Source organism: Macrobrachium nipponense, chromosome 6 (assembly GCF_015104395.2).
Source record: "Macrobrachium nipponense isolate FS-2020 chromosome 6, ASM1510439v2, whole genome shotgun sequence".
NCBI lineage: Eukaryota > Metazoa > Arthropoda > Malacostraca > Decapoda > Palaemonidae > Macrobrachium > Macrobrachium nipponense.
The window spans coordinates 79,392,075-79,409,969 of NC_061108.1; the positions used below are offsets into that span (position 1 = coordinate 79,392,075).

At 42.0% G+C, this 17,895-nt stretch overlaps 1 protein-coding gene across 5 annotated transcripts in view; it reads left to right on the forward strand.

Moving 5' to 3' along the window:
• The window catches only part of LOC135216394 (protein tramtrack, beta isoform-like), a 257,636-nt gene that overhangs the window by 203,794 nt on the left and 35,947 nt on the right, over nt 1-17,895 (forward strand). The window contains exon 5 of one of the 5 annotated variants that reach the window (XM_064251676.1): nt 16,392-16,620. The exons of 2 other annotated variants lie outside the window; for them this stretch is intronic. In XM_064251676.1, coding sequence (XP_064107746.1) covers nt 16,392-16,610 — 219 coding nt within the window. In that variant the 3' untranslated portion in view covers nt 16,611-16,620. Of the gene's footprint in view, nt 1-16,391; nt 17,033-17,895 lie in introns of those variants that run through there. 2 more of the 5 variants (XM_064251675.1, XM_064251674.1) reach the window with 2 other exon arrangements.

The window sequence follows — 17,895 nt, forward strand, 5'->3', positions numbered from 1 at the left end:
TTGCATTTTTCCTAACTACTGTACACATTAGGTCCTTTACACATTAGGCCCACCTCATGCCACCCCTCATTCTGCTACTCCTTGGCCAAAAGCAAAGTGGTATGCCTATACCCGGGTGGAAGGGCTATCCCACCTGGGTGGTAGTTCAACTACCGAACTACCTTGCTATAAAATCTAGCTGCTGTTTCTAGCTTTGCTGAAGGTAATTCCTAATGTAAATGACCTCAGGTTTGTATAGTTATTAAAAATACAATTTACTTTAAGAAATTGATATTCTGTGATAAAAATGATATTTTCATAATAAAATAATGTTTTATTCATACTTACCAAGCAATTATTCAGCTGTAGGATTCCTATGCATGGCAGACCAAACCTCAAGTTTCTCGGTGGTGCTGCCATCGTTACGGTAGGTAACCAGCTATCGCCCACTTCTGGTAAACAGGTATGATGATGTCACACCCCTCAATTGGATTTCAGTCACAAACTCTACCTGTGGGGAGGAGGGAGGGCTCAAATCAAATAATTGCTTGGTAAGTATGAATAAAACATTATTTTATTAGAGAAATATCATTTTTACTCAGAATCTTACCAAGTAATTATTCAGTTGATTCCAAATTGAAAGGTGGAGGGTAGTGGAGATAACACCTTCTGAAATAACTCGGTTATCAAAAGAGTTACAGTGTGAAAGCATAGACTATATGCTTGTTATACCTTACCTTGTAAGCTTGCTGCTGCAGGTGAGTACTTCCTCTGGTTGGCACTCAGCTTACTTAGAGAGAATGGTAGCTAGGCCATGCATCTCCACTACAAAGTGGGATGTTCCTTGAAGTTGTGGGCTTAACTGCTGACTTAGCAAGGAAACAACAAATTATGAATGCCCAATACACTATTCCAAACCAACTGAAGGGTACTAAGTACCTCTAGACTTCCCAAAGACCCAACAACCTAGATACAAAGCAAAATAATGGAGGGACAGACAACCCTCTCTATGTTGTTTCTCCTAGGTAATACCATGCCAACGGATAAAGGTCCAAGAGTACTACAGTTCTCAAACACGGTTTCTACCTCTTTCAAATAATGTGTAGCAAACACCGACTTAGATCTCCAAAACGTTGATTGTAAGATTGCCAAAACGCTATCGAGGTAGTAACAGCTCTCACTTCGTGCACCTTAAACCTTAAGCAGTGCGAAAGACATCCTTAACTTGGGAGTGCGCCTCGGTGATGAGCAACCTTAGAAAGCAGGACATAGCGTTCTTCGAAAGGGGATGGGAAGGATCCTTCACTGAACACCATAAACTGCTCACTTTCTTTATTGTATACAGATAAAATTTTAGTGTTCTCACTGGACAGAGAAGTCTTTCTTCCTCTTCTGGCCCAAGATATTCTTAATGACAAAAGAGCGAGGCCAAGGTTCCAACAGATTCTCATTCTTCACCAAAAGGAAAGGGCAAAGAAACAAACTGCATTTCCTGGAGCAAAACCTACTCCTCTGTCCACAGCGTGAATTTCACCGACACGTTTCGCTGAAGCCAGTGCAAATAAAAAGACAGTTTTCTTTGTCAAATTCTTCAGAGAAGATGATCAAAGAGGCTCAAAGGGAGGTCTGGAAATAAATTTCAGGATTACATTGAGATTCCAAGTTACACAGTCCTTTGGCACTTTTCATGTCAAAAGACCGGATAAGGTCTGTCAGATCACTATTCGACGACAGTTCAAGTCCCCTATGCTTGAACTCTGAATTGAGCATTGCTCGATATCCCTTAATCATAGAATGGGATAACTTTCTTTACAACCTTAGGAAGAGAAGAAAGTCATTAATCTGACTCACAGTGGTCTCAGAAGAAGACTTTAGCTTGTCTGCACCTCCTTCTGAAGACGTTCCACTTCAACTGGTAAAGGTTCTTAGAAGTAGTGTGTCTGCATCTTGCAATTGTTTCTGCAGCTCTATGTGAAAAACCTTTTGCTCTGACAAGACTCCTGACAGTCTGAAATCTGTCAGCGCAAGAGCAGACAACCCTTGATGGAAGCGATGGAAGTGATGGAAGTGTGGTTGCCTGAGAAGCAATTTCTTTTGTGGAAGGAGCCTTGGAAAGTCCGCCAACATGTAAAGAAGGTCTGGAAACCATTCTTTCCTCAGCCAAAAAGGAGCTATCAAAGTCAGGTGAACATTTTGATGGAGTTTTACTTTGTTGATAACCTCCCTTATCATCCCGAAGGGTGGAAAAGCATATGCATCTAGCACTGACAAATCCAGCAACATCGCATCTACTGCCCAGGCTAGAGGATCTGGAACTGGGGAGCAGGACAACTGAAGACGGTTGTTCTTGTGTGTTGCAAATAAATTGATGGACGGTTTTCCCCAAACCGTCCATAGATCTAGGCATACTTTCATGTTAAGTATCCATTCTGACGACAGAACTTGCCGCCCTCTGTGGAACCAGACAAATATGATGTTCCTCTGCCCAAAACAGAAGATCCCGTGCTGTTGTGAACAAAGTGAACAAGCAAGTCCCCCCTGCTTCCAAAATGTATGACAGGGCTGTGGAGTTGTCAGCATGAAGAGCCACTACCCAACCTTCCACTAGATGCACAAACTCCCGAAAGCCCAGGAACACTGCTAGAAGCTCCTTGACGTTGATGTGCAGGGATTTTTGAGACTGTCCAAACTCCCAACACTGCCATCTTGAAAAAGGGTTCCCCAACCTACGTCCGACGCGTCTGAATAAAACTGTAGGCAGGGGTTCACTGAAAGAAGAGACACGCCTTCCTGAAGCCTTTTTCTCGAATTCCACCACGAGAGATCACTCTTTATCTCTGTCATGATCGGGAAACCTGTTGAATCTGGTTGAGACTTCCTGCACCAGTTCGCCTTGAGGAAGAAACTGTAGAGTCCTCGAGTGCAGTCTTCTTAGCTTCACGAACTATTCTTCTGAGGAGAGGGTACCCAGCAAACTCATCCACTGTACTGCTGAGCATGACGTGCTGGTCAGGAATTGTTGAACTGTCCGAAGACATGACTCCACTCTTTTCAGGGGACAGAAAAACCCAAAATGTTTGAGAGGCCAGAGTCATTCCCAAATAGAGAATTCTCTGATAAATCCTCTCTAGGTCCTTCGCACACTGATTCTTTGAAGGGGCACGGAGAAGCCAGTCGTCCAAATACGGAGACGCATATAACCCCATCAAATACAACCAATGTCCTAGGGGGCTTAGAATCCTGGTTGAACACCTGAGGTGCTGTCAATATGCCGAATCACAGCACCCAAAACTGAAATAGCTTGTTCTGGAAAACAAAACGGAAATACTTCCTGGAGTCTTGATGATATGGAAGTAATAGGTGTCCTGCATGTCGAGGGATACCATCCAATCTCCCTGACGAAGCAAGGCAAGTACTGAACACTGCGTCTCCATCTTGAAGTTCGTTTTCAGAACATAACGATTCAAAGGCGCTGGCATCCAAAATGGGCCTCCAGCCCCCAATTCTTTGGGGACTACAAAAAGTCTGTTGTATAACTCCATCTACATGTCGCTGACCTCCTCGAATGCACGTTTAAGAACCAAGGATTTTACTTCTTCCTCGAGCACCAAAAAGTTCTCTGAGCCGACGGAGTAAGATGTTAATATGATGGGGACCTTGGACAGGGGAGGTCTTTCCTTGAAAGGAATGGCATAACCCAGACATAGCATTTTGATGACCCAGGCTTCTGCACCTCTGATCTTCCACTCCTCCCAAAACTGGTGCAGCCTGGCACTTATGGGTGTGCGAAGGACAGGAACATCACTTATTTTCAGGCTTAGCTGCAGATCTAGACAAGGACTTAGAGGGTGGGCGAAGGTTAGAGCAAGGTCTGGCAAAAGGGGGTGACTTTCCCCCAAGAAAAGGCTGCTTCTGAAGCAGTGAAAAAGACTTGATTGGAGTCACAACTGCTGTCAAGGACTTAGAGAGGCATAGGAGGCAAACAAGGAGTGGCCAGAGAAAAATGGTCAGAAGATATTCTAAAAGGAACCTCATTAAAGAAGCGTAAGCTGTTGGAGGTTAAGTCGAGGCCTGTCCTAACTTTCTCTTGCTCTTGCCCTTGCCCCTGTTCTAGTTCTTCTTCTTGTTCTTCTGAAGATCCAGGAGACATGGTTGCTTCTTCCCTCTTCGACTGCGGCGTCTTACCCTTAAAGAAGGACAACAACTCCTCAAAGTGTTGTCGAAAAGGAGCCAAAGACGGGTCCTCCTGGGATAGATCTGAATTAACAGATGACGAAAACTTACATCGTGATGTAGAAGTAGGCTTTGGACTCGAATGCAAAGTCTGCCGAGTCAACTGATGTGATGCCACTCATTTAATAGGCACTCGCACCTGTTGATCCTCAGTCAAGTCTGCAGATTCACGAGTTGAAGCTAAACATTCGTAATCGAAACCACATGACTACAAAACGGGCTTGGACTGGAAAGGGTATCCCTTGATTTCTTTACAGGGTTAGGGGAGTCATCAACAGCTGAGGACCTCTTAAGAGGGCGAGAGGTCCAGGAACTACGCCAGCGACCCGAACCTGGAGAAGACGAATCACTGGAGTCTGATAAATTCGCACTGAAAGAGACGCCTTGGACCTCTAGTATGTCTTCTCCCTGAGGCAGGGGAGGGGGGACAATGACCTTTGTCTAGGAGAACTGGAGGGACAGACAGCCACGTCCTCAGAATGCACTTCATTCGCACTAGCACTGGGCACTTTAACTTCACTTTTCTCCATGAACAATTTTATGGAGGCACCAACTCCATTATTGTGTTGGCCAAATACTCAAACTTCCTCTTGAACCTTGATTCGAGGCTGGCAATGGTATCAGAAAGCGCAACATGGTGTGGCGGGATCACAAAAAACAAGTAACCTCCCCACATAAACTTAACCTCTCTGGCTATCAAACCCACCCTCAATCACACTTTCCACTTAACACTACAAAATACAGCAGGACAATTGACCCATACCTACATACAGAACAAAAAAACACAAACAGGTACTCACCTCTGGCTTCTGCTACTCAGGGCTAGGCTGTGCTGTCCACTGGATATAGGCTATAGGCTAGCCAACACAACCACCGCCGACAACCAAGCACCAACCAACCAACCAACCAACCCCCCCCCGAGACCCACGACCTAACAAAAACTCGATAACCCGACAAATCACCCCGAAAGAACACGACAACCACACAACTTACATTAGTACAACAACCCGCCAAAACCAACACTGCCCCAACCACCACTAACAGACACTGAAAATGCACCACCAACCTTCTTAACCTCACCACAACCAGACAGACACACGGACAACAATTTCACAACCCCAAAATCTATCAATTACCACCAAAACAACTAAACACCAAAGGATAACTGCTGTCAAAACCAACTCTGACTTGACCAGACGCCTCACTGCTTACGACTCTCGTAACAGACTTCCTACAGAGCGCCACAACAAACATGCTTCCGACCGCCATTTAACCACTCCCATTCATTCTTCCACCAATCTCTCTCTCTCTCTCACACACAACCTTTGGAGATGTTGTCAAATATAAACTATCATTACTCCTCCATATTACCTCCCCATTACATTTGACAACATCTTACACTCACAACATCCACACTAAATTGCCTTTCGCAACACCCAAGGATGCTCAGATGCAGGCCCCCTGGATCTTGTTTGAGGACCATCATACACTCTTTCAGTTACATCGCCATTCACTTCTTCCAAACCACTTTCTTTCAAACTCCCATTATCTCCCTCACTACCATCCTCCCAAATTCCATTCACTACTTCACCGATGTCTTCTAACTCTGGTTCCAACATCTCCCCTATTTCGGCGACCAAACCTCTCAGTTCGTCCATACTTCTGTCAAACTCCTGCAAAGACTTATCCATCCTATCAACTACCTCCTCACTACTCATTTTCCTTCTCATTGAAGTCTTATTTGTCCCTGTCAACTCAAACCCACATACAATACAAGTATCATTCATTCCCCCAATGTCATCCATAGCACACGCTTTATCAATCGTTTGCACCCCACCACCAACCCCTTTACCATGCCGTTCACGCTTTTTCCTTCCACTTCCTTTCTCCACACTCTTCTGTTTTCTTCCATACTCAACCAACACCAACTGTCGATCTCCCAGACCAATTTGTTCACCGACAGTCAGCTCATACTTATTCACCCTCAACCACTCACTCATCGCATTCTCCCGAACATACTGTGGTACTTCCCTCCACTTACGGAGCTGGTTATTGTGTGCGCTAACCTCATCCATTCCCCCACCTACTCGCAATTTCCCCAAAACATAACTCAATCCACTCGGTCCCACTTCCAAAATCTCAAAAAGCCCTTCAAATTTCTCCCTTACTTTATTCAGATTCATTCTTCCCATCTCAACCACCTCTTTCAACACCTTATCCCCAATCTTAAAACTCTCAAACCTTTCACTCGCTTTCTTCCACAAATCCTGATCACCTTCTGACAGACCCAACCGCGGTCTGACAATCCTTTCAAAATTCAACACATATTTACAAGGAGACATACCTATACTCTTCTGCAGTGTGGCATTAAATGCCCAAACGCACGTCCTACATACATATCCCAATACTTGTCGCTCTTACTCATCATTCGCAAAATCTCAGTCATCGTCCTAACAGTCCTTTCAGCCAACCCATTCGCACTAGGCATATATGGAGTAGAATACACATGCACAATACCCCATTCCTTCAACATTTCTTCAAATTCCCATCCCACAAACTCAGGTCCATTATCACTCAACATTTTTGCCGGCTTACACACACACATGGGCAACATCACTTGACCCACCATTCGTGCAACCGTTTCACTCCTCTTATCTTTGATGGGAACCACATAGGCAAATTTACTCATGTGATCCACCATCACAATCATCCCCACGTGTCCTCTCGCAGTCCTAGGCAAAGAAACACAATCAATCACAAGCATTTCAAATGGCTCTTTCATCTGCAATCGCAACACAGGTGGACTTACATGTACACTCTGATACTTTCCCCTCTGACAGTCTTCACACGTGACAGCCACATCCACACAAATCTTATTCAACCCAGGAGCATACAATCTCTCTTTCATGCATTCCCACAACTTATTTTTCCCATATGCCCAAACCGATCATGCACCAACAAACACATACTCACAGCTGACTCAACAGAAAACACTGGCACATACACTTCCTTGTCATACACCCCTTCCTGATGCAAAAAGTACACCACAAAATGTTTAGCAACCCTCTTATATACATCCAACTCACATGGCCAGTCTTCCACACGCACTCCTCCCAAAACACATTGTCGCAACACACTTATCTCCAGGCACTTATTTTGCATTTCCTAAATCTCTTCCTCACTCAACAGATCATTCTCACTCCTAGCAATATCAATCATACCCACAAAGTTTGCTACAAACACATTACCATCTTGAATCCTAGCTACTTGTCTGCCCCCTTTTCTAAGAATTCCATTTCCTATATCTACGTCTATATCGTGGATCCTCAAAAAATCTATCCCTATTAAAAAGCAAGATGGCATATCATTTTCTTCTGTGACTATAAAGTTATGCATTACTTCAAGATCTCCCAACCTAACCTTTAACCGTACCTCTTCCCATACTAAAACACTTCCTTGTCCCAACCCATGTATTCTCACACTTGTAGACTGCCTTTTCACTTCCCAATCACATCTCTCAAGTTCACTCACCACTGACCCACTCACCAAGGAAACTTGTGCCCCTGTGTCAACCAAACTACAATACTCACTATCATTTACTTGGACAAACGTCACCATTTTCCCTCGAGTCCCATGCATACACACATTCACTACCACGTCCACCTGGTTATCCACATCACAATCCTTCTCATCACATTCATCCTCATCACATTCATCCTCAGTCAATTCCCCATTTCCACAATTCTGACCCAGATCCCCTGCACAGTCCCTTTTTGTAACCAACCAATTTCAACCATGTTCCCCGCACTGAATCATCAAAACCCCACGTTCATTACCTGTACTCGCCCTTCCTCGATATTCAACCGGTCTGTCCCATCCAAAATACAACAACACTTTTATTCCAAACAACTCAGCTACTGCTGACAACAATTCATGCAACATTTCTCTTTCCCCACCTTGTTCCTCCGCATATGCCACTTCCTTCTGCACATCACTCATCAACTTCACTCGCAACTCATTCACACTACCGGGTACCTCTTCAACCAGACCCTTACCTTCCAAGTTTTTCAACACCGAAAACAAACACTCACACATTCTGTCATTCCCTTCAAACCTCTCTTTTACAACCAACCCCTCGGGTACCATATTCGGATCCCAGTCACTTGTCACAACACCACTGTCCTTACCATGCATCCTAGACATCGTATCAGCAATCACATTTTTACTCCCCGGCACATATTCTAAGCCAAAATCAAACTCACTCAAATCCTCAATTGTCCTCACAATCCTAGCATTCACACTTTCCTTCTTGATCATATAAACTAACGGCCGATGATCTGTCCTTATGACAAATTTTACCCCATACAAAAACACTTTCAACGCTTTCACACAAAACCTTATTGCCGCAAGCTCCTTCTCAACCACCGAAAACTTAAGCTGTGCTTTATTAAAAGCTTTACTCACATACACAATCACTCTCAATTGTCCATCCCCATTCACCTCTTGCATCTGCACCAAGCATCCTCCCATACTAAACTTACTAGCATCAGCATACAACTCAAGCTTACTGGCATCCTCACTATAATCCGGAAAAGCCAAGGTGACGTCTCTAGCAGCCTCCTTTTTCAATCTCTCAAATGCTCCCACCATTCGCTCATCCCACCTCAGCTTAGTACAATTTTTCTTCCCGGTCCATTCAGTCAACGGCTTCCCTATACCCGAACAATGCCTAACAAACTTCCTCCCGAACTCAATCAAACCCAAAAAACCCTTTAACTCCCGCACGGTCCAGGGACGTGGAAACTCCTTTACTTTTTCCACAAACTTTTCACTCTTCCTTACACCACTCGCACTCACCTTATGACCAAGAAATTCCACTTCCCCAGCCAACCACGTACACTTCTCCAGCTTCACTTTCACTCCAACCTCTTCCAACCATTCTAACACCTTCTCAAGCAGTTCCACATTCTCCTCAACAGTCACTTGCAATCAAAACATCATCTATAAACACAGTCACCTTCCTTCTATCAAAACCAGCCAAAACTACATTCATCGCCCTCTGGAAGGCAGCAGGCGCATTAGCCAATCCAAAACTTAACCTCTTGAATTGATAGTGGCAGCTACCACTCAAAGAAGCCGTAACATGCCTGCTCCCTTCCTCAAGAGGCATCTGGTAATAGCCCCTTACCAAATCCAATTTTGTGAACACTCTCATCCCATGCATCTTATACACACAATCAGACACCACATTCATTGGGAATCGCTCCTTCACAGTCACTTCATTCACCTTCCTGTAATCCACACACATTCTCAAACTCCCATCTGTCTTGCGTACTGGGACTATGGGACTATTCCAAGCACTCTCGCTCCTCTCGATCACTCCCACTCTCTCAAGTTCCTCACACTGTTCCTCAATCTCTCGGGCAATAGGCGCAGAAAAGTGTCGGGGACGCTGATATATGGGTGTATCGTCATTCAAAACTATCTTGAACTCTGGGAGCTTAGATCCCCTGAAATCCTCGTCACCCCGACTCAACGCACCCCGCCTATCCCACAACATCTGCATCAACCGCTCCCTCTCGTCATCACCAACATTTTCATCCACCTCAATTCTTTCTCTCAACTCATCATACTTCCACTCATCACTTTCTTTCATGCTACCTGTCATCACCCGCCGCACCCTAACATATCTTTCGTCGTCCACATCCACCAACGTATACAAGAACCCCACACAATCACCTTCACGTATACTCCGCACTCGCTTTTTCCTAACACTCGGCAATGAGGCTACAAAAACCTGAGGATTCTCCATATCCAAAATCCTGTCGTAGACATGCACACTCGCTCTTACCAACTTGTTCGCATCCACACCCTCAACCACATATGCACACTTGTCACCTTTGACAATCCCAAGACTATCAGGCCACGCAACTTTCACACTAACAACTTCTCCAACTTCTCGTGGCACTTTTACACTCTCTTTCGCAACCAACGGCACTCCCTTCCATATTTTACTGCTTACCCCTCCATCCCTATCCAAGTACAACTCTCCATGTACATTCCCCTTCCTATGCAACTCAATCATATTCCTGCTCGGATGGACCACCATCCCACACTTCTTCAGGAACCTGTATCCTAACAATATATCATACTTATCACTCATTCCCTCGATCACATAAAAGTCACCTTCATCCATCACTACCCCTTCGATTTCTACATTTTCACGCAACATTCCCACCACAGGCATACCCAAATTTCCTATTCCTCGTACCTCCCCTTTACATTTCCTAATTTCACACTCACTCCGCAACTTGTCACATCCATTCTTAAAAAGAACACTGACACTGCACCCAGTATCAATCAAAGCAACCAAACACACCCCTTTGCACCTCACTTTTACACTCATACATTCATGAGCTCTTCCTCCAAACCCCTTTTCATGCAACAATCCTTCACGCACATGCATCACTCTTACTGGCCACACACCAGAGGACCCACCCAACTGAATCCCCTTTGTACCTAGTTTCCCGAACTCCCAACCTGACTCATCCTCTTTCGCCTACACACACTCACCACATGAACTTCCATTCCACATTCATCACACTTTGCCCGCTGTTCCTTACACATCCTAGCATAATGCCCATTCTTCCCGCAATTACCACAAACCTCAGTCACACGAGTACCTCGACATCCACTTGCTATATGCCCTACTTGCCCACACCTGTAACATTTAATATCCCTATCCTTCTTACACTCGCTCACTAAATGCCCTGTTTGCCCACACCCGAAGCAAGCTCCCAACGCCCACCGACATTCATTCTTCCTGTGCCCTAGCTTTCCACATCTGTAACACTGCTGCTCTCGTTCACGACTAACCGACCCTACTCTTCCAACGCTTGCACTCCGATCTCTCTTAGGGCTAACCATACTTACGTTACTGGCTCTAACGCTCCTGTCAACCACTCGCTCTGCCATTCGCCTTGGCCCTTCCAAAACTGCCTCCCTATAGCTCTTAAACTCTGGTATAACATCAGCCACTTCAGTCCTAATACTAACACTTCTACTCTCTTTCATACACCTATCCAACTCATAATCCTCTACTATTTCCAAAATGTCGTTCCACAACAACCTTTCATTCGTCCATCGCATTTTCTCCTTACATTTCAGATTTACAAACTCATACACACTCTCAGGCACAGTCGCCAACAACTTCCTCACTAACTCTTTACACTCATTTATCCCTTCATCCCCAAACTTTTTCCTGGCTAATGTTTCCAACCTGCACACATACATAGACAACGACTCACCAACATTCATTCTTACCTCATCAAAACCATGTTTTCTCCTATATCTAACACTACTCCTTATCCTCTTCGCCTGTTCCACAATCCTGGCTTTCACACTCTCATAAGGCACATTTCCCACACTCATCATTACCCCATACATATTCAACAAAAATCCAGTCAAAAAGCCACCCAACTCTCTTGCCCAGACTCTCTTGTTATCCCCATACTTTGCCTCACAATACCTTTCATATTCCTTAAAAAAATCCCCTACGTCCCTACTACCATATTCCTCGTATTGTGCACATCTAGGTATCTCTCTCATATATACAGCCTTTTGTACTTCCCGCTCACTCTCACTTTCGCTACATCCACCATTCTGATCCCTCTTAACCTCGTCCGAATACAGTGAATCAACTTCCATACTAACATCCATGCTCCTGATTACGCTCTTCTTACCCTTCTTCTTTCTACCCACCTGTTTCCACTCACCGCTATCCAAATCACTCTCAGCCCTTTCCCCAATGTATTCAGTCCCAGTCTCATCCTGTCCGTCATCCTTCCTAACCTTCTTTCCCTTAGTCATCTTCTTTTCCTCAGCCCCCTTCTTATTCTTGTCCTCAGGTTTATCCTTATCCTGTCTCTTTCCCTTCTTTCCTTTACCTACCACAAACAAGTCACCTTCGTCACTCGTAGTTTCATCCCCTCGCTCTTCCCACTCTCTTTACCACTTCTGGCCTATCACAAGACCTAGTAGGCCTACCCCCTACAGCGCCCTCTCCCATGAACCCCTTCATCATCTCCTGCACTGCATTCATCATCACTAAGAATTTTTCGTCCATTTTCTCAACCATTCTCTCTTCCGCTCCTTTCACTTCTTCTTTCATTTCCACTTTTGCACTCCTTTGCATTCCTCTCATTTCCTCTAACTCGCTCTTCAGCTCCTCTTACTTCCCTCTCCAACCTCAACTCCTCCTTCAGCCTCTCCACCTCACTCAATCCTTCCATCCCAAACTTTCTCACCAATCACACACACTAGCCTAGACCAATTGTCCTGCAGCTGCCACACCAGCAGTCCCTGTTCGGGCGCCAAAAAACAATGTGGCGGGATCACAAAAAACAAGTAACCTCCCCACATAAACTTAACCTCTCTGGCTATCAAACCCACCCTCAATCACACTTTCCACTTAACACTACAAAATACAGCAGGACAATTGACCCATACCTACATACAGAACAAAAAAACACCAACAGGTACTCACCTCTGGCTTCCGCTACTCAGGGCTAGGCTGTGCTGTCCATTGGATATAGGCTATAGGCTAGCCGACACAACCACCGCTGACAACCAAGCACCAACCAAACCCCCCCGAGACCCACAACCCCACAAAAACTCAATAACCCGACAAATCACTGCAGATGAACACCAACACCCCCGAAAGAACACAACAACCACACGACTTACATTAGTACAACAACCTGCCAAAACCAACACTGCCCCAACCACCACTAACAGACACTGAAAATGCACCACCAACCTTCTTAACCTCACCGCAACCAGACAGACACACGCATAACAATTTCACAACCCCAAAATCTATCAATTACCACCAAAACAACTAAACACCAAAGGATAACTGCTGTCAAAACCAACTCTGACTTGACCAGGCGCCTCACTGCTTACGACTCTCGTAACAGACTTCCATTGACTTCCTACGGAGCGCCACAACAGACATGCTTCCGACCGCCATTTAACCACTCCCATTCATTCTTCCACCAATCTCTCTCTCTCACACAACCTTTGGAGATGTTGTCAAATATAAACTATCATTACTCCTCCATAATGGGAAGCTGGTAAAGGAGTAGGAAGTGAAGGGGTTGGAGGACTGAGAATAGGAGAGAGATTTCTAGGAATAGGAGAAGCAGAAGAGATCTCCGCTAACACAGGGGAAGGTGGAAGAGCTACACTAACCTTACTATCTGCTCTAAGGGTTGCTTTTCTCTTACTATCTTGTAACACCTTCTTATAATGTGAACTGCAAAGTTTCCATTTCCCATCATCCCAATCCTGCCATACAGAACATCTAAGTTGCTTTGAACACTCCTGACCCCTACATTTTGTACATGTAGAGTGAGAATCGTAAATTTCTTTAACTAGCCTAGTTTTGCACCTATCTGCACAAAACCTAACTCCAGATGAGCTTGAATCTGAAATATTCAAGCAAAAAATGCAGCAAAATTAAACTAAATAAGTAAAATAAGCTAATCTAATTCTGAAAATCAAAGACCACACCAAAAAGGTACATCACCAATATCCAGGAAAGTAAAAAAAAAAAAGTATATCATATATTATATAATATATATCTATATATATATATATCTATATATATATATAGATATATAATATACACAAATAACGAAGAAGAAGATGCGCAGAGCTACCGATGTTACTGGGGAGCCGGCAGAAATCCAATTGAGAGGTGTGACATTATCATACCTGTCTACCGGAAGTGGGTGGTGGCTAGTTACCTACACTAAAAACGGCGGCGCCACCGAGAAACTTTTAAGTTTGGTCTGCGGTGTGTAGGAATCCTACAACTGAATAATTGCTTAGTAAGACTGAATAAAATTATTAAAATAATTAGATATAAGCAATTTTAGAGTTTTTTTTTTAATTTTCATTTATTTTTTTATTTGTGTGTGTGTGTGTGTTATGAATATCAAACTAGGCAGTTCTAAACATTTTAGAGGGGTTTTAAATATTTGCGGATATTAGCTTTTCATCAGGGGTTCTGGTAACCATCCCCCGTGAACATAGGGCGTCTACTCTATGTGACCTATTTATATTAATTTATCATCGTTCTTAATCTGTATATGTATTTTTCATGTAAATAATAAAAGACTTGTAACATTTACTGAAAAAATTAGCTCTCATTTATATATTCACATTGATTTTTTTGAAAAATTTGTTTTCTTGATTTAATAACATTATTAATTTTTTTTATGATCAATCACAATACTACTGCTATTTATATTGGGATTTTTTTCATGTCTCTTAAGTACATAAAATGTTTTCATTCTTGTTATACACTGCCTTGTATATGATATTACAGTACCTATGGAAGATGGACTTTTGGAGTGATTTCACTTATACATTTCTGAAAAATTTGGTCATAACTGCAGATAGATATCAACTGATTAGCCTTCAAGTTGGAAACAACCTGAATTAAGCATAAAAGACGATACATTTTTTGTGAATCAAGAAGATTCTTGGTGTCTAGGGGAGGATAAATCTTGTCAAGGTTTCCCAAATTTAATGGTAAAACTGCCACTATTTTGGGTCATGGATCCTCCAGAGCTGTTTGTCATTTAATTGAAATTAGGTCAGAGATCCAGAATAGAGAACTACATAGCTTCAGCAGATCTTATGGCTGCTTATACGTATCTGGATACAGCATCAGTGAATTAAGCATCAAGAAAGTAATTTATCTAGATTGTAAGGACATGCATTTGCTCATGGAGCTTGGCAGGTGAGTAATAAGCATTGCTTAAACTGGGATGTTCAATTTTAGGAAAATTATGATGAGGGTACCCTCCCACCTTTGGTTTTAAGGCATCTGGACTCCTCTGGCTGGTAGTTCATATACTGTATTTCGGTATTTAGCAGCCCAGTGGCTTTCTTTCTAAGGACACATAGTAACAGTTGAAAGCTATTTCTGCGTGTTTAGTACCAAATGCTGTCCTGCAGCTGCAGCAAACTCAGTCAAGGATATATGTAGGTCAAACCGTCAGGCTTAAACTGGCAAAAATTGTAGGGGAATATGTCTAATCTATTAGCATAGGTTCCACTTGTTTTGGCATCAGTGAAGGTCCATCCATGTTAGTATCTATGAAACAACAAACTTTTTCAAATTACTACTGTATTTTATGAGAAATATTTTTTGTACAGTTTTACTGACGTGTTTGAATTTATTAGAGGTAGCATGGCTTGATCTGATTTTCATTAAAGAGTATACTGTACAAGGTTAACGTTAAGGCATTTCTAGGATATTGGAGAATTTGTTTCAGCTAAGTACTTAGTAAGATTGCTCTGAAAAGAAAGGGAAAGATATTCAATCATTTTAGTTTATTTTTCTTCTGGAGCCTAGAAACTCAGTGTGCACAGTAGTGTTATTACCGGGTAGTTTGAATTAGTATTTAAAAGACTTATATAAAGTTACCAGCCTTTTTTTTTTTTTTACTTTTAAGGTTGTACAGCCAGTTCATCACATTTCTGTCCTTGATATAAAAAGTTAATCTCTTTATGTATCAAGATAGTGATTTCAAAGCAGTTGATATTTTCTTTGTGGTATAAGGAACTGCTGACGTCACTCCATAGTCATATGATATAAAAAAAATACTTGTACGTACCGTGTTGAAATGCGCTGAAAGGTTTTACCTTGAGTACAGTGGTCTTAATTTATCACAACAGTACATATTACTTAAGAAAGGAAATTCCTAATTTTAGTTGGCCTCTAACGTGCAGAAATTGCACAATATTTTTTTTTTATCCAAATGTCAAAATTGTGCCATCATAAAGATTTATTTCTCTTAGCAGGTAACTCCCTAGTATTTTTTTCTCAACACACACGGATATTTCTTAATTTTAGGATGTTTGTGATTACAGAGTATGAGTTGGAATCCTAGTATGATTCCCACCAGTTATGAGTTTAATTGATAAAGTATGTACATTTGTCTGTGTGAAAGAGAAAACTTTTTCTTTGCTCTCTACTTCACCTTCTTACTTGACCTTCATTCCCCATGGTTAAACCTTGTGACAAAGATTAAAGTTTAGTATGTCTGGAACTCTGTTCTTGCAGCAGCCACTTGATCCATCTGATTCCATTTGTTTCATTATAGGGTGGTGGCAGCGATCAAATTGGCCTCTACCGGTGCCCCTATTGTTCGCGAGTGGATCAGTATGAGAGCAAGTGGCTGCGGCACCTGCGAATTCACACTGGGGAGAAGCCATTTTTTTGTTCAATGTGCAGCTTCCGAGCCAGCACTAAGCATTCTGTAGTCAGACATGCTAAAATGAAACACCAGATGTGGAATGCGAACACAGTTCATTCTCAGTGACTGTTTTAGGGTAAGGGTTAAGGGAAATTGTTTTAGTGCTGATTAAAAGTTAATCACCTTTTATAAGACTATTTTCTCATACATAAATGGTGTTTGTCTTTCATTTTATGAATATATTGATTTATTTTTGTGCACCATAACTATTGAAGGAAAATTATGTTAGTGTAACATCATCAGTGAATTACCAATAGTCGCACGTACATTATATTATGCTGGTGTTGTAATGGATAAAAATGAATGACATTTTAGTATCTGACTTTATGTTATAGTACAATCTTGCTCATGTAAAGTGCAGCACAATGATTTAAATATTTCAATTTTATCCATGCAAATATTTTTTACAGCATCAGGGATTTTGAAGGTTCTATCCATTATAAGTCTTTCATTCATTATTAAAAGTTCATGCTAAGAGTTGTTCTTCCTTTTACCTTTAAAAGACTAATTCCTTGTATGTATATAAACTTGGTTCTACGTCAGATTCTTATCATTAGAATTCATTTGAAATAAATCAACACACTAAAAGTGCTGGCTTACTGTTTCAAAATAATACTTTCATCATACATAGAGGTTCAGTAGCACGCGTTGCTTTGCATATTTAAAGATATACCATAACTTAAAATAAAGTTTGAGTTGTAACAATTCATGAAGACATTCATAACTCAAAATTAAGTGTGAGCGCTTATGATTTATGGCCAAGCTTGAGGTAAGATGTTAGCAGATGAGGCCATACAAGTACGTAGTACACTTTACTCTATATACTATAGTACATGATTATTATTGATTCAATGTGAAATTTGCTAAAAAAAAAAAAAGTATAACTCACTCCATGCAGTCCATTAAAGTTAGTCATATGTTATATGAAGAGTTAGTTTGTCACATTTTGAAAAAATTCACTATAGTAGTTAACAGAAATTGAAACAGATGCATTACAATAATTTGCCTTTCAACTGCAGCATCTTCATTTTCTTACCCCTGGATTCAGTGGTTTTGTCTTTCCTCCTTGAAGTCTTTATTTTATTTTTGACTCCAGCCAGTGAGGATGAATGGAAATAGAATTGGAGTGTTTATGAAAATGACCAGTTTTCAAAGTAGGTTTCATGTTAATACATACTCAGCAAGACAGTGAATTTGATAGTAGAAGATAGGAAATAAGTCATCAAATTTTCAAAATAGGTTTCATGATAATACATACTCAGTAAGTCAGTGAAGTTGACAGTACAAGATAGGAGATAAGTCATCAAATTTTCGAAGTAAGTTTTATGTTAATACTTACGTACTAGCAAGA